Raw genomic sequence first — 24953 nt, forward strand, 5'->3', positions numbered from 1 at the left:
CCACTTGCTAACAAAATTTTATTCATTTACACATTTTTGCCATTGTTTGTGATAAAAAAGATTTAAAACCAGTGTGTACTGTGAGTTAGCGAGTCACCGTAATGTTGAACTACCGCCCCTTTGTCTGTTGGCATCAGCAGTGGTCACCAGCTATGATGTGTTCCTGAGGCAGCAGAGCGCGCGAAAGTGCAATACAGTCGAGTGCAGCGCCACTGTGAGGCGGTGATCTACCGTAACTGACAATGGAGATATGGTGTCTCCGCCAGACACCACACTTGCTAGGTGGTAGCCTTTAAATCGGCCGCGGTCCGCTAGTATACGTCGGACCCGCGTGTCGCCAGTGATTGCAGACCGAGCGCCACCACACGGCAGGTCTAAAGAGACTTCCTAGCACTCGCCCCAGTTGTACAGCCTACTTTGCTAGCGATGCTACACTGACAAATACGCTTTCATTTGCCGAGACGATAGTTAGCATAGCCTTCAGCTACATCATTTGCTACGACGTAGCAAGGCGCCATTACCAGTTTATACTGAGATTGTAATTATGTATCATCAAGAGCGATGTTCTCCAATTATGGATTAAAGTTTTCAAAGAGCTTCGTACTTTATTTATTAGACTCAACTCCTTTAATTGTTCCAGACCTCACGCCAGTCTGCGTGAGCTTAAACGCATGCAATTCGGCCTCCTCTAGCAACACGGTGTTGGCTCTTCTGCCAACACATCAGGAGAGCCGTCTGTTTTACAACAACGGAGCGGCAGAAACTTGGAGCAAGCGCCTGGGACCGCAGGTAGCAGCAGCACGGCAACATTTTGCATGCGGCGCCGGGCAGTGGATGGTGCAGCGGCCGGTGTTGTTTACGTCCTAGAGCGGCAGGTTCACGGAGTCAGCTGGCGGACAGTGGTGGTGATAGAGGCCCTGTCTGTGTGTGTGTGTGTGTGTGTGTGTGTGTGTGTGTGTGTGTGTGTGCGGTTAGCAGCGGGGGCAGCCCAGTGGAATCTGATTTGTGCATGCAGAAACTTGGTATCAACACGAGCCATAGGTCCCTGTTCTGAGTTAGCGGAGAGGAGAGGAGGAGGAGATTAGTGTTTAACGTCCCGTCGACAACGAGGTCATTAGAGACGGAGCACAAGCTCGGGTTAGGGAAGGTCGGGGAAGGAAATCGGCCGTGCCCTTTCAAAGGAACCATCCCGGCATTTGCCTGAAAGGATTTAGGGAAATCACGGGAAACCTAAATCAGGATGGCCGGAGACGGGATTGAACCGTCGTCCTCCCGAATGCGAGTCCAGTGTGCTAACCACTGCGCCACCTCGCTCGGTCTCTGAGATAGCGAACGGTGTCTAACGTGTTGGCTCCAAGGAAGGGGGTTAGCAGACGGTGTCTAGCGTATTGGCTGCAAGGAAGGTAGTTAGCCAATTCGATGCACCTGCGCGTTATGATCCATAGAAATGAATTCAGGGCCAAATGCACCCCTGAAAAGACGCAGAAGACGAAGGGATGCATTGTGACAATGACATTGACCACTGAATGTATTGCATTCAAAGACAAAGGACGTCAGTACACCTATGTAGCATTATGCCTCCCCACACCATAACACCTGGACCAGCAAAACGATCATGTTCGAGAATACTTGATATACCCCTCGCAAGGCGATAGGTGGGAACATGTAATTCACTCAGAACCAATGTCGAGCGCGTTCGTTCTAGTAGTCCAGTTGTTATGGTGTGGAAAAGCAGGCCCTAATGTTGCAAGGACGTACTGTCCTAAAAACCTTTGAACTCGCTATACCTGCAGGTAATTGTTAGTGTTACACTGTACTCCTTTCCCAAGAGATTCTTTTTGGGTGTGTATTCGGCCCAGACTATGGATGACACTGCGCGGCCGCATCCAGAACCTCGGGTGGAGCATTTGCAAAGAGGGGATATTTGGCGAATAGACTGGCCTACCCTTCTCCCGACTTGAATCCCATCGAGGCCGCTTGGGATGGGTTGAGGAGACGTAATGCGGCAGGCTCACGTGCACCAGCTAGCATCGGTCAGTCGTCAGTGACGATGGTGGGGAAATGGAATGCCCTACCACAAGAACTGCTTCCCAACCCTGTGGCCAGCATAGGAGCACGCTGGAAGGCATGCACTGCTGTCCGTTCCTTGGTGGTCAGACACAATACTGAGAACGACGTCTCACCTTTTTGTAGTGTTCTGGGTCCTTCATGACTCACGGTAACTGCAGTGCAATTATTGTCTTCGAAGAAAAGTGTAATTTCTGTTCCCCTCATGGCGTATTTCTTTCAGTTATCTTGTGTTCTATACTGCAGCAGTTTTATCTATGTATGGTGAAAGTGTCATCGAGCTGTGTTACTTGCCAGTGACACATCTTGTGAAAGTTACTTTCGTCCTTATGTTTTGCTTAACAGAGTAATTACAAATTCAGAATAGTCGCAAAAGTGTAACTCATACTCGATAATAATCACACTAGGCACCATGTGGCTGGATCGATACAACAACTGACAACCATCCAGACGAGTTTCACCATTTAATTACAGTAACAACCCTGTTGTTCTTTCTGTTGGAAAAAAAAGTGAATGCAACAGGTTGAAAGAGTCTGTAAAACAGAAAACTGAGGTGGAAGTATTAGCAAATAGTAATTCCACACCAGTCAAAAAAATAACACGGGTTTAATTCTGAAACACACTTATTTTGTAATATTTCAACTTCAGTAGCACTAAGATAAAAGGATATTACAATCCGAAGCGGTCATAACACTTCCATAAAAATCCATTAATGTTATCACGTATTTTAAAAGTCCACACACTACTCGTTTGAAGACGATGGTGCAAAGTCTTCTCCACAGAAGGTCTACTCCACACACTGAACAGGTTTCCTCTATATATTTGCACACGCTGCAGCAATGCGATGTTTTAAATACTTTTGGATCGTGAGAAGTTATGTTCACGACAGAGAAAAAACAGTGGTGTCAAGTCAGTCGAACGTACAGGTCAAGTGTCAATGTCTTCAGATCCTGTACAGGGGCAAGGAAACAGGTGAAAGAAGTAAGTGAGACCTTTCCTAGCCACTAGAGTGTAGAGCGCAGAGCACCCTTTCGCCTACGGAACTTCCTCTACGAAAGCTGTAGCGCTTTGGTTAGAAACTAAAGGATCTGTTATCTGTTAACGTTTCGTCAGTAACGTAAGGGCCAATTACATAGTCTCCAATAATCCCACACCAAACATTCACAGTCTACATCCCTTACGTTTGAACCGACCTTACCTACTGTGGATTCACAGCGGACCAACAGTGCACAATTCGTTAGTTCGTCTTTCTGTGAGTTGATAAGGTTGCCTGTTTGGTGAAGAGAATTTACTAGAGAAAGAAAATACTGTAGAGACGTCACGTCAGAACCAAGCGACGTTTAGCCGTGCACCTTCTGCTATGCTGCCGGCCGCGGTGGTCTCGCGGTTAAGGCGCTCAGTCCGGAACCGCGCGACTGCTACGGTCGCAGGTTCGAATCCTGCCTCGGGCATGGATGTGTGTGATGTCCTTAGGTTAGTTAGGTTTAAGTAGTTCTAAGTTCTAGGGGACTGATGACCACAGATGTTAAGTCCCATAGTGCTCAGAGCCATTTGAACCATTTTCTGCTATGCTACTGTTGAATTTGCTTGTGACGTGGCACATTATGCTTACGGGAGTTATTTGCGTGCAATTAATGAACGGTTATAGTCTGACATATTCGACAGATAGTTTCTCTAGAGCTGACGTGCGAAATACGATCAACAGCTGCCAGAACACCTATTTATTCCTTTGCTTGTTGCATGTTTTCCTCCTATCCACATCGTAGCATTTAAGGGAGTTGTCCTTCTTATTTGTTGTCCACAGTCCGTCAGTATATCTTTGTGCGTGCAACTCAACTGCCCTTTTCGAGCTCCTTATGCACTATCCGCAAAGAAGCAGGATGTATAGCACTTAATGGTTTGTCAAAGTCTGTTTTAAAGTAATCTGTACTCGAGTTATGTGAACTTCAAAAACAAAACAGAAAGCTACTCGTACATTTCCTCCGTAACCCTTTTGTAACGCGTTCGCCCCGGTGCAATCTTTATTTCCTCCGTATCCTTACCTGGGTACGAAATAAACTTCTAACGTAAGACAGCGACCGATTTGACACTCACATTGATCCTAAGTTGCAAATATTGTAATTTCTCAGAAACCACTCATCGTATTTCCGGTAGGAAAGTGGCTGAACTCCTCGTTTTGATTTCTAACGAGGGAATGGACCTATCTGACATTTCTAAACCTATCCTGAAATTTTTCATACAGGAAGAATACATTGAAATAAATTCACTGTCAAAATCTTGGCTGCTAATGCACACAGCAAATATTTAAAAAAAGTTAAAGTTACTAATTTTTGCCAACAAAAAACAGTTTATAGTTGTAGAGTGAAAATTTCATTCTAGAAACAGCCCCCAGTCTGAGGCTAAGCCATATCTCCGCAATATCCTTTCTTCCAGGAGTGCTAGTTCTGCAAGTTTAGCAGGAGAGCTTCTGTGAAGTTTGGAAGGTAGGAGACGAGGTACTGGCGTAATTAAAGCTGTGAGGACGGGGCGTGAGTCGTGCTTGGGAAGCTCAGATGGTAGAGTACTTGCCCGTGAAAGGCGAAGCTCCCGAGTTCGAGTCTCGGTCCGGCACGCGGTTTTAATCTGCCAGGAAGTTTCATATCAGCGCACACTCCGCTGTAGAGTGAAAATTTCATTCTAGAAACATCCCCCAGGCTGTGGCTAAGCCATGTCTCCTCAATATCCTTTCTTCCAGGAGTACTAGTTCTGCAAGCTTAGCAGGAGAGCTTCTGTGACGTTTGGAAGGTAGGAGACGAGGTACTGGTGTAATTAAAGCTGTGAGGATGGGGCGTGAGTCGTGCTTGGGTAGCTCAGATGGTAGAGCACTTGCCCGTGAAAGGCGAAGGTCCCGATTTCGAGTCTTGCTCTGGCACACAGTTTTAATCTGCCAGAAAGTTTCTTGTTCTTTCCCTATTTCCAGATTCTGCTACATAGATTACAAGATTTCTGCAAATAAACAGACGTATTTTCTAAATTTTTGGTTGTAATTTACCTTGATGTTCCTGAAGACAGATGTAAAGCTGTGGCAACAGTAATCCATTGATACTTATCACTGGCATTGTTGTACATGAATGTGTCAAAGCATTCATCGACTGCAGAAGTCACTCTGGCTTTTATTTGATCGAAACTTTTTATTTGCACGAAACCTAAGTGATTGGGTGCATACACAGTATTTTAGGGGGTTACAAAAAACTTCGTCTTTATGTCAGTTACAAAATTCTCTGTAGTATTTACCTCCTAATGAAATCTCCTCCATACGCGTACTTGAGGTAAACTACTTAATTTGGTGACTTTATTTTCTGTTTAATTACCTGAATTTGTTTAAATAGCTTGTAAAAGCCCGGAAATCAGCAATGTTCATCTTACTTGTAATTCAGAGCCCCTAGTCTCGTAGATCTCCTTCGATAACGGTGGATTGACTCTCAGGAGCAGTTCTAAGTCGTCCAAATAGTTCTTCTTCTATACTTTTGTGCATATTTCATACTAAGTGTAAACCTTTCTTCCATTTGTACAATTCGTTTTCAGTTTTTACGAAACGAAACCGCCTTTGCACACTGCTTATGGTAATCGTTTTTTCTTTCCTTTGTTTAACTACAAAATTATAACCTTTTCTTTCTCACTGAAAGCTATTACTGTACACCTTTTATTTGGGTTTGGGAGCTGCTCTGTTTCTGTTCTGGACTTTAATTAGCAGAAAAGTCATCGATCGAATCCCAATTCACGCAGTCGTCCAAGTTATTTCCTGTTTGCTCTATTGTTTACACAATTACTAACGAAATCTCTACATGACTGGAATGAATGCCCAAGAAAACAACACATATGTATGTAGGTCTTTAGGAAAAGTAGACGATATCGATTGCATACCTCGTTCTTCAGATCTTACCTCTGCAAGGTTGCAAAGCATTAATTGTATTCCACATTACTGTGAAAAGGCAGGTGCTGTTTGCAAGCATATACCTAGAAATCATGCAGAAAATTAATTCAGTCTCCATTATTAACACTTTGCGATACTGCAAGGGCAATTATAGATGTTAAATGAGTTGCAGATTCGAGCGCATATTAACTGTGAACTTCAAATGTTCAAATGTGTGTGAAATCTTATGGGACTTAACTGCTAAGGTCATCAGTCCCTAAGCTTACACACTACTTAACCTGAATTATCCTAATGACAAACACACACACCCATGCCCGAGGGAGGACTTGAATCTCCGCCGTGACTAGCCGCACAGTCCATGACTGCAGCGCCTGAGACCGCTCGGCTAATTCCTCGCGGCAACCGTGAACTATTGTGTCAGAGAAACTATGAATGGAAACTGAAATTTGCTTTACAAATTACAATCAGGTTGTGCCTGTTTACCGATGCGCTGTCGAACAAGGATATGCGCTCGGAGTGTTGCGTATGTCCTGCTTGTTACAGATACGGCAGGGGATGGCGGTAGTATCCGGTGTACAAAGTATAAAAGGGCAACGCATTGGCAGAGATGTCATTTTACTTAGATCATTCATGCGAAAAGTGTCCGATGCGATTATCGCCACGCGACGGGAATTAACAGACTCTGAATGTGGAATAGTAGATTGAGCCAGACGCATGGGCCATTCCGTTTAGGAAATAGTTAGGGAATACAGTATTCGGAGATCCACAGCGTAAAGAGCGCGCCGAGAGCAAAATATTTCACGCATTACCTCTAACCTCGGACAAAGCAGTGGCCGATGGTCTTCACTTAACAACCGAGAGTAGCCGTGTTTATGTACAGTTGTCACTGCTATGGCAGCAGACAACAGTCGCGAGTGCCTTTGCTAACAGCACAACATCGCCTGTAGCGTTTCTCCTGGGCTCGAGGCCAAATCGATTGGACCCTAGACGCCTGAAAAACAGTGGCCTGATCAAACGAGTCCCTATTTCAGTTGGTAAGAGGTGATGGTAGGGTTCGAGTATGGTTCAGACGCAACGAAACCGTCGACCCGAGTTGTCGACAAGGCGCTGTGCTAGCTGATGGTGGCTCCATGATAGTTAGCTGATGGTGGCTCCATGATAGTGTGGACTGAGTTTACATGGATTGGACTGGGTCCTCCGGTCCAAGTGAACCGGTCATTAACTGGAAATAGCTATGTTCGGCTACTTGGACTTCACGTTCAGCAACGATGGAATTTTTCTGGATGACAATGCGCCATGTCACCCGGTCACAATTGTTCGCGATTGATCTGAGGAACATTTTGGACAGTTCGATCGAATGATTTGACCACCCAAATCGTCCGATGTAAATCCCATCGAACATTTATGGAACATAACGAAGAGGTCATTTCGTGCAAACAATCCTTCACTGGCAACACTTCCGTAATTATGGACGTCTATAGAGGCAGCACGCCTCAGTATTTCTGAAGGGGACTTCCAACGACTTGTTGAGTCCACGCATCGTCGAGATGCATCATTACGCCCGGAAAAAGGAGGTCCGACACAATATTAGGAGGTATCCCAAGACTTTTATCACGTATATTTCTCCAGCCGCTTGGCGAGCTAAAAATTTGGCGAAATTCAACATCTTTTAAAAAATACTTGCAGTGTGTCCAATTTATTTTTCTTAGATTTTTTTTTTTGCTTTTTGAGTCTTTAGTCTTCTGACTGGTTTGATAGGGTCCGCCACGATTTCTCTCCTGTGCCAACCCCTTCATTCCAGAGTAACACATACAACGTACTTCCACAATTATTTGCTGGACTTATTCCAATCCCTGTCTTCGAATACAGTTTTTACCCTCTACAATTCCTCCTACTACCATGAAAGTTATTATGTGATGTGTTAACAGATGTCCTATCATTCTACCCCATCTTCTTGTCAGCCTCGAAGGCTCTACGGAGAATCTCCTCATTTCATACCTTACCAGATAACCTAATTTTCAGCATTCTTTTGTAACACCATATCTCAAATGCTTCGATTCTCCTCTGTTTCGGTTTTCCACAGCCCACTTTTCACTACCATATAAAGGTTTGCTCAAGCGTACATTCTCAGCAATTTCTTCCTCAAATGAAGGTCTATGCATCACAGTAAGAGACTTCTCTAGGACAGTCTGTTTTTAATGTCCTCCTTGCTCCGTCCGTCATGAGCTATTTTGCTGCCTAGGTAGCAGAGTTCCTTAACTTCATCTATTTCGTGATCATCAATCCTGAAGTTAAGTTTCTTGCTATTCTCATTTCTGCTACTTCTGATTACTTTCGTCTTTCTTCAATGCACTCCCAGTCCATGTTCTTTACTCATTTAGCAGATCCTGTGATTTTTCTTAAATTTCACTGAGGATAGCAAAGTCATCAGCGAATCGTATCATTGATTTACTTTCAACTTAAATTTTGATTCCACTTTTGATCCTTTCCATCGCTGCTTCGTCGATGCATAGATTCAACAGTAGGGGCGAAAGACTGCACCTTTGTCTTAGACTCCTTTTAATCCGAGCCCTTCGTTCCTGGTCTTGCACTATTAATGTTCCCTCTTGGCGCTTGTACATGTTGTATATTACCCGTCTTTCTCTATAGCTTATCCCAATTTTTCTCAGGATTTCCAACATCTTGCACGATTTGACATTGTCGAGCGCTTTTTCCAGGTGAACAAATCCTATCAACGTGTGTTGATTTTTCTTTAGTCTTGTTTCCACTATCAATTGCAACATCAAAATTGCCTCTCTGGTGCCTATACCTTTTCTAAAGCCAAACTGATCATCATCTAGCACATCCTCAATTTTCTTTTCTTTTCTCCTGTATATTATTCTGGCAAATAACTTGGATCCATGAGCTGTTAACCTGATTGTGTGATATTTCTCGCACTTGTCAACTCTTGCAGTCTTTTGGATTGGTTGGGTGATGTTTGTCCGGAAGTCAAACGGTATATCGTTTGATTCATACATTCTGCACACCAGAGTGGATAGTAGTTTTGTTAATTTTAGAAATTCTGATAGAATATTATTTATCCCGTCTGTCTTTTTTGATATTATGCCTGCCTTAGTGGCTAAAATTTTGACGTCGTGTTTTTTCGGTGTATTCTTCCTATACAAAACTTTGGAGACAGTTTCGACATGTCGAATTGGACAGTTCCCTTGTAGAAGATTACAGTTAACCAAGTGAGTTGCATTAGAAAAAGCAGATTTAATATCGATCTCTCTTTGTAATTATTTATGTATATTAAGAGACAATCTGTCGATCAGTGATCACTCTCTTGTAACAGTATTACCGTGTCTTAAACGGGCACGGAAATATGAAAGTGACGAGTTCAATTGAATCACTTGTATATTTCCCTCTTGAAGCTCTAGATAGTCTTCAATTTCTGAAATTTTGGTTTCGTGCTCCTAAAGCTCCGGTTGTAATTTAGATCTGTTCTCTCAGCCTACTAGAAGTAATTTAGATCTGTTCTCTCAGCCTGCTAGAAGTAAATGCTTCTCAAAGTATTCAATTACTGCAAACACTGCAGTCTGCTGAGTGGGCAGTCGAGAGCTCAGAACTGACACATTAGATTAGTGTATGACTTACTCCCCTTGTTGTCTTTTCTGTTGATTCAACCTTTTTCTGTCACCAATAACTTCTGTGTAATGAGGAAACAAGCGACGTACCTGGTGGTCATCGAATTCTTTTCGTACAATATCTTGAACTCCTGAAGATCTTATTGTCGCCAGGCCGTTGAGTGTGTCCGAAAGATGGGAAAACATGGGACTTCTGCCTGAAAAAATCAAAGTCGTGGTACATGTCCTGATATACAACACGACAGACAAAATGGCAATACTTTGTAGTTTACTTAAGGACACTAAAAACAATTTTTTTTTTTTTTTACTCTTGTTACTTTATGTAGTCTATGGAATTTAACAGAAAAAGGAGCGAGAAGAAACAAAAGTTTTTGTTTGGCTTCTCAATAAAACTAGAATAACCTACAGACAACTATCAAAATGATGATTCCGTACAAAGTATTTTATAAATCACTGGACGCTCAGATGAGAAGCGTACAGTTATTATTTGTGGTTAAAAAAGTAATGCAAACAACTTTCAATAGCAACCGTGAAGCACTCATTGTGCACAGCAACAGTTAGTACCATCAGTGATTTAAAAGAAAGAATTCTGCCCATTTCCACTTAGCAAAAAGTAGCCACATGTGTTATATGACGTTCAAACCGGGTGGCGAAAATGCCATGAGAAACACCGTGAATTTCACACACAAGTTCTACAAATAATTTCTGAAAAGACCTGCCTATGTGATGTAGAATAGTTTCTTCGTGGAAGACGGCATTCATACCAATGACCAACTCTTGTACGATTCGGCAATTTATGTAAAAAATTCAAGTAGTTCATAATCTTCAAGATTATCCTATGAACACCAACACACGATAACGTAATTTTTACTTAAGGAAGTGTGAGCTCCAAAGCTTAATATACTGTAATCAGTAGTTGTTCATTAATGTGGCCCCTCATTAGAAAAAAAATTAAGATGTAATTGCGTAGGTTAATACAAAAGTTTTCTGAGTATGATACCGCGTTGTCAAATTGTAAATAACTATCACTGGATATAATGGACATCGGCGATGGTCGCAGTCGCCACCTTCTGCGAGATGTGCCAGTTTTATTCGGCGACAATTATTTTACAACATAGGGTGACACCTTACCTAGGATAAATCAAAGGCCAGGTAACGTTCAGTTTCTGCAGCTTACTTGTATTCAGACTGCTGAACAAGTAGTTCAACATCCTGACTGAATACGGACAGCACTTTTGTGGTAAGAATTTCAGCATTATTTCTTAGCTTCTCCTAACAGACGATTTCTCTCATTTGCTATTAGTATCAGTTTACTGTTGCTTTTAGTCGTGCAAGGGATCGAGTAAACTGTCACTGTGCTTCGCTACTATTGCTACATCTACATCTACATACATACTCCGCAATCCATCATAGGGTGCGTGGCGGAGGGTACCTCGTACCACAACTAGCATCTTCTCTCCCTGTTCCACTCCCAAACAGAACGAGGGAAAAATGACTGCCTATATGCCTCTCTACGAGCCCTAATCTCTCTTATCTTATCTTTGTGGTCATTCCGCGAAATATAAGTTGGCGGCAGTAAAATTGTACGGCAGTCAGCCTCAGATGCTGGTTCTCTAAATTTCCTCAGCAGAGATTCACTAAAAAAACGCCTCCTTTCCTCCAGAGACTCCCACCCGAGTTCCTGAAGGATTTCCGTAACACTCGCGTGATGATCAAACGCCGGCCGTGGTGGCCGAGTGGTTCTAGGCGCTACAGTCTGGAACCGCGCGACCGCTACAGTCGCAGGTTCGAATCTTGCCTCGGGCATGGATGTGTGTGATGTCCTTAGGTTAGTTAGGTTTAAGTATTTCTAAGTTCTAGGGGACTGATGACATCATAAGTTAAGTCCCATAGTGCTCAGAGCCATTTGAACCATTTTTTTTATGATCAAACCTACCAGTAACAAATTTAGCAACCCGCATCTGAATTGCTCCTATGTCCTCTCTCAATCCGAGTGATAGGGATCCCAAACGCTCTTGAGACTTCAAATATCACCACTCCAGCAACGTCCCCCTTCAAAAGACAGAGGAATCTCCAGTTTTCATCATCTACGCTTAGTCGTTTGCACTAGCAAATAATGAGTTCAACAGAAATGAGGATACGAGGCAGATAGAAAACCTTCATATAAAAACCAAGATTTCCGGTAACTTCTTGAGATTAAAGAAACTTGCAATATTACTTTTCTCAGCAAAGTGTACGCAAATTTTCGAATTTAAAGTATATCATTCACGGTTTTTCGTAATTCCACAAAGATTATTACACTGCCGGAATTCTGTGTCGTTCAAAGTCGATTATTTTAAATTTTTCTGTGTTATGCACGGCAATTAGTTTTCCCATAAATTTCACGGTGAAGTAAAAAATACCACTTTGTTTTTATTTCTGCATGGTGGAATTGATATAATATCATTCATAGCAGATGTCACTTATTATGACTAATTTACAAACGTAATTTATTTGAACCTGATGACGTGCCATATTTTAGAAATGTATTTAATTTGTTTTCATAGTATATCAATATCTTTAACTTTTATTATATTTTTAAAAGTTTTTATTCACATAAATTATATTTTTTTCAAATCTGTCGTCATTTTTAAAAGCACAAAAGATGTTATAGTTAAATTGACTATCAAAAAATTCCAGATATTTGTAGAAGGAATTGAAATTTATATAAATGATGAAATTTGCGTATTCGGTCAGTTCAGTTGTTCACTTCAGAACAGTCTCTCCTTTTTATGCTCTTAGAACAGTGAGTTATTGAGCAACTTCTCTTCGTTTGAGCCTTACGTCACAGTGCATACAAAAATGCTTCTGAGATTTGTTAAAATATCCTTTGGGCAATCTGTGATGATTGAACCGAAGATAAAAAGTGTTAATAGCAAGATATGGCAATAATCTTCATTTTTATCAGAGAAAATATCACGGACCTTATGTAATTTCATAAAGATCATGCAATGGAAGCTACTCCTTGAGCCTGACACCAAATTAAACTTAAGCAATAGTCATATAATATCTTTCCTTAGAATAACACAAGTATTGCACAGTTGACGTGTAGCACAAGATTGCAATAAGATAACAATAATAACAATATCTCAGGGGGACTGTATAGTTACCACTTCTCAAAGCTTTTGTGTTGCGGAACACTCTGATAACCATGTGGGCAGTGTTTTCGTTGTGCAGGGGAAACTGGAAAACATGAGACGCTCAGTACTTACGGATGCCTTCCAGTCTTTTGATGTTTCTCCCAGTTGTCATGAAACGCTTCGCCACAACGCCAAACAGTGCTCCGATAATGACCATCGGAACAATTAGCAAGTAGTTCACCACGAGGACCATTGCCAGGATGCCGCAGAGCGCCATGTATACCTGCAGCGGCAAGAACAGTTCGCATGAGTCAGGCTCTTAGAGAAAACAGAATCGTTTTCGTATTACCTATAATAATGTAATTTACTTGCTAAACATTTTTCTGAAGACGTGTTTTTCTCAGATTCACACAAATTATACAGCTCATCTAGTAGTTAAAAAAAATGTAATATACCAAAGATGATTGTGTAACAGAAAGTAATCTATGAGTTGTTCACCGCTCGCATGCGTCCTCTTCCTGAGCGTATAGCTGATACAAGTCTTCATAAATTACAAATCTTCATAACTGAATATTCTCTGAAATCTTAGTAAGTGGTAATTAGAGGGATCTATCCAGTGACGTTTCCCTTCGTCCCAACGACAGTGAACATCATACAATGATCCTAGTCACTCCCCTTAAAGTACATACTGATCGCTTTGGATCTCTAGACAGTGTAGAATTACAATCAGGTGGTAAGCTTACGTATGTCCCGACAGTGAAGTGTTGTGGACACTATGTAGCATTCAGATGTACGGAATCGTACAGTAAGATCAATCGACGTTGTGACTTGGCAGAAGGGCAAAAAGAAGCTATCATTTTTAGACGAGATCATAACCACAACATGAAGGAAGTTACTCGATTTGTTGTTGTGTCAACGGGGACCTTCCAACGTTTCTACAAAAAATTGCATACCACTTGCAGCACTGTAACACACATTCAAAACAGCGCTCGTAAAACGAGCCTAACCGTCAAGGACTGTAGTTGAAAGTCTCTTCAAATTCTTCAAGGACAGTCACTTACAAACACGGCGGCCGCGGTGACCGTGCGGTTCTAGGCGCTTCAGTCCGGAACCGAGAGACTGCTACGGTCGCAGGTTCGAATCCTGCCTCGGGCATGGATGTGTGTGATGTCCTTAGGTTAGTTAGGTTTAAGTAGTTCTAAGATCTAGGGGACTGATGACCTCAGATGTTAAGCCCCATAGTGCTCAGGGCCATTTTTTTGAACTTAGAAACACGAAAGGAATTGACCTTTTAAATGAAGGGACTCGCCGTGTTCTAGGGGCTGGAGTGGGGGGACGGCACGGCTTTAGCAGCCGTGCAGTGCGGATGTGTTCCCGCCTGCAGCGCCAACACGCTCGCCCTGTTTACTTCCTTAGGCCGATACTAACGCGAGGCCGCAGCGCGACAAGATTATGGCGAATAAAAGCCGAAAATCAACACTGAAATTCGCTTTTAGAAACGAACTTGTTAGACCAAAAGCACTCGATATCGAGCGCTTTTTCAAGGAAGGTGCCTAGATCCCGGCTGCCAACAGCTTTGGTATCCACTTTTCGATCGTACCTGTAAGTAACACGGCCTATGTGCAACTTATTAACGACGCTACATGAGACAAGGTTCTTCGACAGATGAAACAAAGACTCTGCGACGGCTCAATTCGCCTCTACAAAGAAGGACAAGGAAGACCTGGGCAAATGGGGATTCAACATCATTCGTTAATGCACATTTGAATTATAATTTATTGACATTACCAAATTCCTCAAAAATCAGCAAACTTAAAAGGATGGCCCCCAAAACCAAAGGTATATTTACCAATTTCTAAATTAAGAGCACTGCAAAGCAAAGATTCAGGTATGACGAAATTTACCAAATATTATTTACATCAATGAACATTTGAGAATAAAATAATAAAATTACATAATCTTAACGGTATAGGCTTTAAGTAAAATCAGACAGCTCTTAAAAACTTTTAGCAGTGCATCAAATAATGTATACAAACTAACAGTAACGCCGAACTAAACCTTATCTTGACACATCCAATGACATTTAAATCAATTTAAAGAATATTTTAAGAAAAGACGTATACAACTGTAATAAGAAATCTGAAGGAGAAACTTTTTACGTATAGAACAACTGTAAGAAGAAATTTGACGGTGAAACTTTTGTGTATACAATCACTATAATAAGGAATTTGAAGGTGAAACTTTTACAAAATATTCGGAGCAATGTTTTGGTACTGCAAGTGGTTCGTAGCGGGCGGTAGAATCCCTTACACTCCATAAGTACGCGGCGCAGTAACCCAAATTAACTAGTTCTATAACATACACGTGACTGTTATTACAAACACAATAAAATTAACGAGTGCAGTATAGCGTGCCATCAAACAGCTGAATCTCACACTCAGGAAATTAGATTTACGCTTTATTTGCACCCCTCCCTTCAATACCATAGTGTTTTATAATATAAGAAAGGACAATTAAAAAAGGATCCTGGTACCACGTGATATAACAGAGAGCTTTAGTAAGTTATTATAATTTTTCTTCATTTACAAGAAGCAGATTTTTTTGTTGCAAGGCCCACGCTACCACTCTTAAATAGACAATTCTATGAATACTAAGAGAAACCAGGCTGATTCATCTCCATAAGGCTGGTTGCAAGAACACAGATGGAGCGTTAAAAATCACACCAAACTATACACTGTCTACAACGGCAAAATTTACTGAATGTTAGTTTGTATGCCCTTATCCACCTCTCTCAACAAAGGACCAACGCAATAAGCAGCAAGCATGTAATAAGAAGGAAGTTTCACCACGTTAGGCTGAACCTTGCCAAACAAATCAAATCATTAAAATAGCAAGATGATAATTAGCGGGTATCGGCTTCTCTCATAGACCTGCACAACTAACGAGCATTACCCAAGTTAGCGAACCTTGCAAGACACTCGGCTGGTATACCATGTGGTAACTGCAGTTACAACAGCACTGCTGCACTGCTAAATGCAGCAACAACTTCAAGGGTGTTAAAGGAGAGAAGTAAACATGCAGCTTGTGGTTCTGTGGTAGCACGCAGAGTAGAACTCTGGCACAGACGGCGGTTTGCAGCACCAGTCCTTAGGCCGCGGTGGATAAGGCCCCTCTTCCCGCGGTACCACTAACTTCGGTGGAAACGGCCCACACGCCCGCCGCCTTAAGCACAGCCGACAACCTAAGACCGCCAGGTGCTCCGAACACCCCAATAGCTTTCCAGCTAAGCACCACCTGCCTCCTCGAAGGACTGTCCGAGAGAGAGAGCGAGCGCACGAGAGATCTCTTGAAATCCGCCCTTGGACGCCCTCTAGGCAAAGAAAAGCGCACACTAAAGCCTGCTGCGAGAGGCTTGACTCTGCTTGTGTCCCAGGCGGAAATGTTGGCAACCTTGGGGTTTACCATGCTGGACTGGGACTGTGGACTATACGCATATTCGAACTACCCTTCGAAACCATGGTGGTAGAAGTCTTGGAGGCACTCCGCCCCTACGGTACAGTACAACAATGCGTGGTAGAAAAGTGGACCCACTTTAAGACATATCCAGACTTCTACGGAGTACGCCAGGTGTGGATTGAACTCCCCCAGCACATACCATCACACATCCAAATAGGAGGCTGTAGAGCCATTGTTATTTGTGGTGACCTACCTAAAACGTGTTCCGGATGTGGAAAGAAAGGTCACCTACGTTCCGAGTGCCTCCAAGGTCGGTTCACACGACTTCCACAGCAGGACATGGCGCCACCACAGACACCGACAATGTTTCCAGTAACTTACATCGCGGCTCTCACGACGTTTCCCTCTGTCCAGACGCAACAGACCGGCGTTGCAGTGCCGCAACCACCATCTGTGGACTGACGCCGGGCCGATCGGTCTGTCTGGCCAACGGCAGAATTCCGTGCAAGCCATCGATACCACTGAACACTGCAGGCGCCGCCGACAGCGGAATGGAATCAAATGGCTCTGAGCACTATGGAACTTAACAGCTGTGGTTATCAGTCCCCTACAACTTAGAACTACTTAAACCTAACTAACCTAAGGATGTCACACACATCTATGCCCGAGGCAGGATTCGAACCTGCGACCGTAGCAGTCGCGCGGTTCCGGACTGGGCGCCTAGAGCCGCTCCGCCACCGCGGCCGGCAGTATGGAATCGATACACGTATCGTACCAACAGAAATCCTTGTGTCGGTGAAGCGTGAGTCAATGCCACCATCTGACACGGAAGGCCACACACGAAAACAGTTATTACCAAAATGCCAAAAGAGCTGCTGCAGGACTGTGTCGAAACACGGCAGCTCTCACTTGCAGGGGGAAGAAGAACTGACCCTGCAGGACACCAACCATGGAGCTGACACTCTTGCCACTGACTTTACCCTGCAGAATGGATGGTGGCACGGGCGGAGTTTATCTGCAAGTCCTCTGCAATGAGATGAGCAGAAAGTTTCCAGTGCAGGCTGTAAGATGGCTCGCTCCGTTCCTATCACCCGCCACGGCCTTATGGAAGATGAACACACTGTGCCCAAATCGTGGACCGAAGACGTCGAGACCGAGAAGGATACGAACTGGGGTCCTCTGAGGTCTGAATAAAACTGGGAGGCCCACTGTCGGTGGGATTCGATATCACTCGCGACGTCTGCTTCTCTCCACCATCACCATTAATAACCCTGCCTAACCACAGCACCACCAGGCTAACTGCTTAGCCACAATGAATATCAGCATGGTCAGTTCTCCTGCCGAGATCCAACTCTTGAGTGAAACAGTACGAGCCACCAGGAGTCGACTTTACATTCCTGCAAGAAATGCGAATGAATGAACTCCCGAACATTTCTGGCTACGAAATGCACATGACGCCTAGTGGTCCCCCAGACACCGGCATGGAGATTATAGTGCGTGATGGTGACATCACGTATCTCCCCTGTGCATGAGGATAAGAAGCCACAGCACTCAATACACAATTCATTATTCTTTGCACACCATCGTGCACCACCAACCGTTGTGATCGACCAGGTTCTACTCCAATGATCTCGTCCCCTTTGCTTAGGACGGTACAAACACAGTGTCTTCACCGACGATGTTAATTGCGTCCTTCATCCCAAAGACCAAATCCCGCACTACACGACTTGTCTGGAACTGGGTATGGCGATTCACGATCTTTACTTGTGCGACACATGGGAAAAGATACACAGTGACAGCTCTGGATATTCGCATCTTACCATTCATTCGGCGAGTCAACTGGATGGCATATATACAAGGTTTTACAAAGGGAGTGTTGATCGACGAACGATGACGGCCTCTGGCCTTCTCTGATCACAGGGGCTACATCTGCATGATGCATCTCCACCCTAAACAAGTCTAGCATAGTAACAGCATTGGGAAGCTGAATATAACACACCTCCAGGACCTGGGCTGTCGTCGGCAAGGCGTCGCTCCCGATACCATTCGACTCTGGCGTGGTGGCTCCTCTGTGTCAAAGTGGCAATGTGCAAGACGCTTATGCAGTTTCGCAAGGACACAGCTGCGTGGTACAGGGAGATCCTACTTTTAATCCATGGCGCTCAGGGGCCTTGACCTCTACCCGCATCAACCGACCGCCAGCGAGAACGACATCAAAACAAGGCCTACATATTATCGTTGACAAGGCACCAATTAGATGGTGCCATAGTCCGCTCGCGACGACACTACCAAACGGCCGCGTAGGTACCCACCAAGCATCACGTTGTATCAGACATGCGAGATCATTTTCGTCATCTTTATCAGGAAAAACTGTAGATGACCAGGCCACTGTGGAAGCGTTACAACAGGTGACATACACTATCGACAGAGAAACAGCGACAGCATTAATGCAGGAACTGTCGTCTGAAGAGGTGGTGTGTGCCTTAGACAAAAGTGCGGTCAATAAATCTCCAGAGCCCGATGGATTACCGGTCGAATTTTACCGGACCTTCCATCACATCATGATGCCCTGCTGGGTTACAATGTTCCGAGAACTCATGTTCCACAGACTGCCCAGTGTGACCTACCTGAATCAACGGATTTCTCATAGTGGTACACAAGCCAGTCACTGTACATTGGCCACTTACAGTGTTGAACGACAGCCAAAACACGTTCGCCAGGCCTTTGGAAAGCCGCATTACGAAGACTTCGCCAATTGATTATCGCCCCATAACAAGTGTCGCAGGTGAGAGATGGAAACTTACAAATGTCCTTTGGTGACTGAAGGGACTTAATAGCTATAGCCTCAGTGTGCCGCCTGAGAGTGCATCATAACTTCCATGATGGACCATATGGGATTTTCCCGTTGGCTCATCGTCATACTGCACTGCCTTTTGGCAGCAACCAGCTCTCAGGTCCTGGGCAATGACAGAGGGTGTGCCCAGTACTCATTAAGAGGTGTCTACCTAGCTTTATGCAACATCGCTTTCGACCCACTCCTCAGTGATTTCAACCACAAGCTATCTCACATCTCACTGTGGGACAACACATTCCGTTATAGGGCGTATGCTGACGAGCTGCTACTGCTAGTTCGTTCCACCGATGAAGTCCATGGCATACTAAACTGGATCGAGCGTTATGGACAGGCTGCGGGCAGTCTTGTGAATATCAATAAGCCGGTGGCGCTGGATATCGGGCTCTGTCTTTGGCTAGGTGCTTTCGCCTTCCTATGGACAGTTACTGAACTGAGATATTTGGAAGTCACGTTTACAAAAGATGTGCTCTAAACGGTCGTGGCAAACTATCGATGATTACTACAGACTGTACGCGTGATGGTGCGCCAGAACCTGCTCCAGGACTTTAACCAACTGAGTTTGTGGAATAAGTGAACCTCTATGTGGCTTGAAAACTCAGTCACAAGGTACAGGTTCTCCACCTACCGAAGGTGATTGGTCACAGACTTCAGGTGGCCTTCAGTTATTTCCTATCGAAACGACACGTATTTAAAGTACGTTTGACACACTCACCCTCCCTCTACATGACGGAGGAGTGGGACTGGTTAACATCCAGGCACGGATAGCTGTCCTTTATATGAGCAATGTGTGAAAAATGTAGACCAGTCAAGACACCTCCCTCACGGATCGTCTATTGAAGGTACTGATGCCAGTCTTTCACGTCCTTCTGGTGTCGGTGGAGCATGTCCCGACACAGCTCTCTCATGTGTCGACATTCGTTCTGGATACAGCTTTGTGACTTCGGACCTCTATGAACCAGCCCGCTGAAAGCAAAAGATTTGTACAGCACCCTTCTGCGAGCAGCTCCGCGTAACGTGGTAGAAACAAAGTATCCAACTGTTAATTGGCCATGAGTCTGGAAAATGATACACCACCACGTTCCACCAACTATGGTGCCCGCGACGTGGTATCAAGTCACCAACAAAAAATACGAGGCGAGACACTGTTTCACGCTATCGGATTAACGGACCCCCCAATTTACTCTGAGCGTCGCCTCCTGAACATCAATGAACATCGCCTCACGTGTGTGTCGTCGTCCAGCTTTCGGCGACTGATGCAGAACGGTTTAGCCTGTTACCTATACGTACCACCTGACGTGATTGAACACCGGACTTCCTTATGTGCGGATAATTATTACTTTCCTCTCGCAAACCATCATGCGCTTATTTGGTTCGAGGGAATTATCATCGACTACATCTACGGCGAAGTGGAGAAAGTGCAGCTTGATTACTGGTGGTACCTGCAAAACACTCGCAACGCTCTTGAATGCTCACTGAGGTATCGTACGCTCTTGGCAAATTATTTATGCTGTGTTTTCGTAAACGCCCCCCTAGTTGGGATGTACTAGACTCAGTGTGACTTTCCGTGCAGTATCACATCGAAGACAGAATCATCTGAATTGTAAGCAGTGAGAAAGAGAGAGACTGGCTGATTCATGGGAATCTGCGTTCATTGAGGCATTAGCAGTGCAGCATGAGACACATATTTTAGACGGAGACAGAAAACGCCATGGCAGTCGACAAGAAAATTCCAGTTGCACCATTTCTTGAAGAAAGGTTCTTTTAGATGAAGTTGCACAAGTAACGTATAAAGTTATTTTAGTTTACCCTTTGACTCACATTTTTGTAACATTCTGCTTTCACTTGAACACATTTAGTAATTACATCATGTAACAAAAATTACAGACCCGTAGAACCTTGGGAGAACTTTTCGGGGTGGCTAGGAACAACGACTGAAGAGGGGTAGCTTTTTTTATGGTATGGTAAAAGTGGCGGTGCCAGGTAGCAGTGGATTTGATTTTCGTCTCTTTTTTTGAGATTACACTTAGCTGAATAAGGAGACAGTTCCACCACAGAAAAGGGTAACGTCTTTGATTGTTAATCAAAACGTACTCGGTCCCGGGTAAGAACCTCGCCACTGCTTAAATTTCGAATAAAAAACGTCAACAACGGCCGCCGACAACTTTCGGCATGAGAAGTCACCGTCGTTCTGCCAACGGCATTGTCGAAGAGGGCGAGGAGTGTATAGAGGTTCAGGTCACTCACTTACCCTTGGGTTGGAAAACTGCCGCTAACTGGCAGAAGAAACAGCAATTATCAACGACATGAGGATGCAGGATGCAATGGAAACCATTGCATTAAATACACATAATGTGTATCAGCAGGACATGTGGCTTTAAGTCAAAAAAGTGTCATGACGATATCTCCATCGGCAAAAGATTCTAGACTAGCCCCCATTTGGATCACCGGGAGAGCATTGCCAAGGGGGAGGTGACCATGAAAAAAAGATAAAATGACCAACGAAACGATAACGTTCTATGAGTTGGGGGGGGGGGGGGTGGAATATCACAAGTTTGGACCTATTAGTTAAGCTACAAAATCTTAAAAGGGAAGTGCTAATGCTCAGTCTAGATATAGTGGAGGACAGCGAAGTAAAATGGAAAGGAGACAAGGAGTTCTGGTAAGACGAGTATAGGATAATATAAACAGTAGCAGAAAATGGTATAATGGGTGTAGAATTCGTTATGAGTAGGTAGGTGAGCAGAGAGTGAGTTACTGTGAACAGTTCACTGAAAGGGTTGTTCTCATCAGAATCGACAGCTAACAAACAGCGACAACAGTAGTTCAGGTATACAATGTTGTTGTATCGACGGGATCAGAAGAAAGGGTTATGGGAGATTATGGGCTTGGTAGCAGAAACAAGGGAGGAGAAAGATTCAGTTCTGTGACATATATAAGTTTTTGTACTTGAAAAAGGTCTAAGGCCGAAATAAGGATCTTACAACAATAAAACAAAAGTTATTACAATCAAATGGAGGCAGTATCATTAAAAAATATCAGTTAGTAATAGCGAATACTGTAAGTACCATAAGAGAAGGTGATATACCTGGGAAAGGCCGGGAGATACCGGAAGATATCCCGGATTCAAATATTGGATTTTAAGGCGTAACTGGGGCCAGATATAGACTCAGATCACAATAGACTAATGATGAAGCGAAGGCTGAAGTCTCAGAGACAAATCAGGAAGAGTCAATGTGCAAAGAAGTCGGAGACGGAAGTGCTACGGAATGAAGTGGCAGGCTTGAAGTTCTCTAAGGCTATAGATACTGTGACAACTCAGAAGGTAGTGCAATTGAAAAGGAACGGACATCTCTAAAAAGGACAGTCACAGAAATTGGAAAGATAACGGTGGGTATAAGGAAGGCATCTGCATGGAAACCATGGATAACAGATGAAATACTTCAGCTGAACGACGAAAGAGGGAAGTACATAAATGTTCAGGGAAGTTCTGGAATAAAGAAATACAAGTTACTTAAGAACGAAATAAACAGGGAGTGCAGGGAAGATAAGGCAAAATGGGTGCATGAAAAATGTGAAGAAATGGAATCAGACATGATCGACGGAAGGAGAAACTCAGCATTAGAAGAGTCAAAGAATTTTCGGAGAAATTAAAAGGACGAGTGATAACATTAACAGTGCAACGGAAATTCCAGTGTTAAATGCAGAGGAGAGAGAGAAAGCGGATAGGAGGAAAGAGTACACTGAGGACCTATGTGAGGGGGATGACTTGTCTGATGACGTGGTAGAAGAAGAATCAGGAGTCGAGAGGGAAGAGATAGGGTGTCTGGTATCAGAATCACAATTTAGAAGAGCTTTGGAAGACTTAAAATCAAAGAAGGCAGAAGGGATAGATAACATTCCATCGGAATCACTAAATAATTGGGGGAAGTGGCAAGAAAATGATTATTCACGTCAGTGTGTAGAATGTGTCAGACTGGCGATGTACTGTCTGACTTTCAGAACAATATCATCCACACAATTCCGAAGACTGCAAGAGCTAACAAATGCGAGAGTATTGCAGCTCATACATCCAAGTTGCTGACAACAGTAATATAGGGAAGAACGGAATATAAAACTGTGGATGTGTTAGATGATGATCAGTTAGGAAAGGTAAAGGCACCAGACAGGCAGTTCCGACGTTGCGGTTCGTAATGGGAGCAAGACCACAGAAAAATCAGGGAATAATACGAGTGGAAGACCAAGAACGAAGTGCTCGGATAAAAATGGGTGTAAGACAAGGATTTGGTTCTTCACCCCTATTGTTCAATCTATACTATGAAGAAGCTATGTCGGGAAGATTCAACAGTGGGGTTAAAATTCCAGGCGAAAGGATATCATTGATAAGATTTGCTGATGACATTTCTATCCTCAGTGACAGTGAATACAGGATCTGCTGAATGAGGTGAACAAAAAATTGAATAATCTGAATAATAAAGGTTCGTGGGGGGATTTGAACCTTTTTTTTCGGTTATCAGGTCATCAGTCTTCTGACTGGTTTGACGCGGCCGGACACGAATTCCTCTGCTGTGCCGACCTCTTCATTTCATAGTAGCACTTGCAACCTACTTCCTCAGTTATTTGCTGGATGTATTCCAGTCTCTGTCTTCCTCTACAGTTTTTGCCTTTACAGCTTCCTCTAGTACCATGGAAGTCATTACCTCATGTCTTAACAGATGTCCTATCATCTTGTCCCTTCTCCTTATCAGTGTTTACCATATATTCCTTTCCTCTCCGATTCAGCGTGGAACTTCCTCATTCCTTACCTTATCAGTCCACCTACTTTTCAACATTCGTCTGTAGCACCAAATCTCAAATACTTCGATTCTCTTCTGTTCCGGTTTTCCCAAAGTCCATGTTTTGCTACCATACAATTCCGTGCTCCAGAATTCTGTACTCTCAGAAATTTCTTCCTCAAATTAAGGCCGGGATTTGATATTAGTAGACTTCTCTTGGCCAGGAATGCCTTTTTTGCCATGGCTAGTCCGCTTTTGATGTCCTCCTTGCTCGCTGTTCTCATTTCTACTACTTCTCATTACCTTCGTCTTTCTTCGATTTACTCTCAATCCATGCTGTGTACTCATTAGACAGTGCATTCTGTTCAGCAGATCATGTAATTCTTCTTCACTTTCACTCAGCACAGCAGTGTCATCAGCGAATCGTAACATTGATACCCTTTCACCTTGAATTTTATTTCCACTCCTGACCTTCTCTTTTATTTCCATTATTGCTTCCTCGATGTACAGATTGAATAGTATGGGAGAAAGGCTACATCCTTGTCTTACACCTTTTTTTAATACGAGCACTTCGTTCTTGTTCGTCCACTCTTGGCTGTTATACATATTGTATATGACCCGTATCTCCCTATAGCTTACCCCCACTTTTTTCAGAATCTTGCACCATTTTACATTGACGAACGGTTTTTCCAGGTCGACAAATCCTATGAACGTGTCTTGATTTTTCTTTAGTCTTTCTTTCATTATTAACCGCAACGTCATAATTGCCTCTCTCGTGCCTTTACCTTTCCTAAAGCCAAACTGATCGTCATTTGGCGCATTCTCAATTTTCTTTTCCATTTTTGTGTATATTATTCTTGTAAGCAACTTGAATGCATGAGCTGTTAAGCTGATTCTGCGATAATTCTTACCCTTGTCACTTCTTTCCGTCTTCGGAATTGTACGGACGATGCTTTTCCGAAAGTCAGATGGTATGTCACCAGACTCACACATTCTACACACCAACGTGAATAGTCGCCACTTCCCCCAATGATTTTAGAAATTCTGATGGAATGTTATCTATCTCTTCTGCCTTATTTGACCTTAAGTGCTCCAAAGCTCTTTTAAATTCTGATTCTAATACAGGATCCCCTACCTCTTCTAAAT

The 24953-nt window shown here is 43.4% G+C and overlaps 1 protein-coding gene across 2 annotated transcripts in view; it reads right to left on the bottom strand.

The window, feature by feature from the left end:
- The window catches only part of LOC126457904 (ATP-binding cassette sub-family C member 4-like), a 201593-nt gene that overhangs the window by 55578 nt on the left and 121062 nt on the right, over positions 1 to 24953 (bottom strand). The window contains exons 17-18 of one of the 2 annotated variants that reach the window (XM_050094579.1): positions 12858 to 13008; positions 9697 to 9803 (exon numbers count right to left, since the gene is read on the bottom strand). In XM_050094579.1, coding sequence (XP_049950536.1) covers positions 9697 to 9803; positions 12858 to 13008 — 258 coding nt within the window. Of the gene's footprint in view, positions 1 to 9696; positions 9804 to 12853; positions 13009 to 24953 lie in introns of both variants that reach the window. The other variant, XM_050094580.1, reaches the window with a different exon arrangement.

Source organism: Schistocerca serialis, chromosome 2 (assembly GCF_023864345.2).
Source record: "Schistocerca serialis cubense isolate TAMUIC-IGC-003099 chromosome 2, iqSchSeri2.2, whole genome shotgun sequence".
Taxonomy (NCBI): domain Eukaryota; kingdom Metazoa; phylum Arthropoda; class Insecta; order Orthoptera; family Acrididae; genus Schistocerca; species Schistocerca serialis.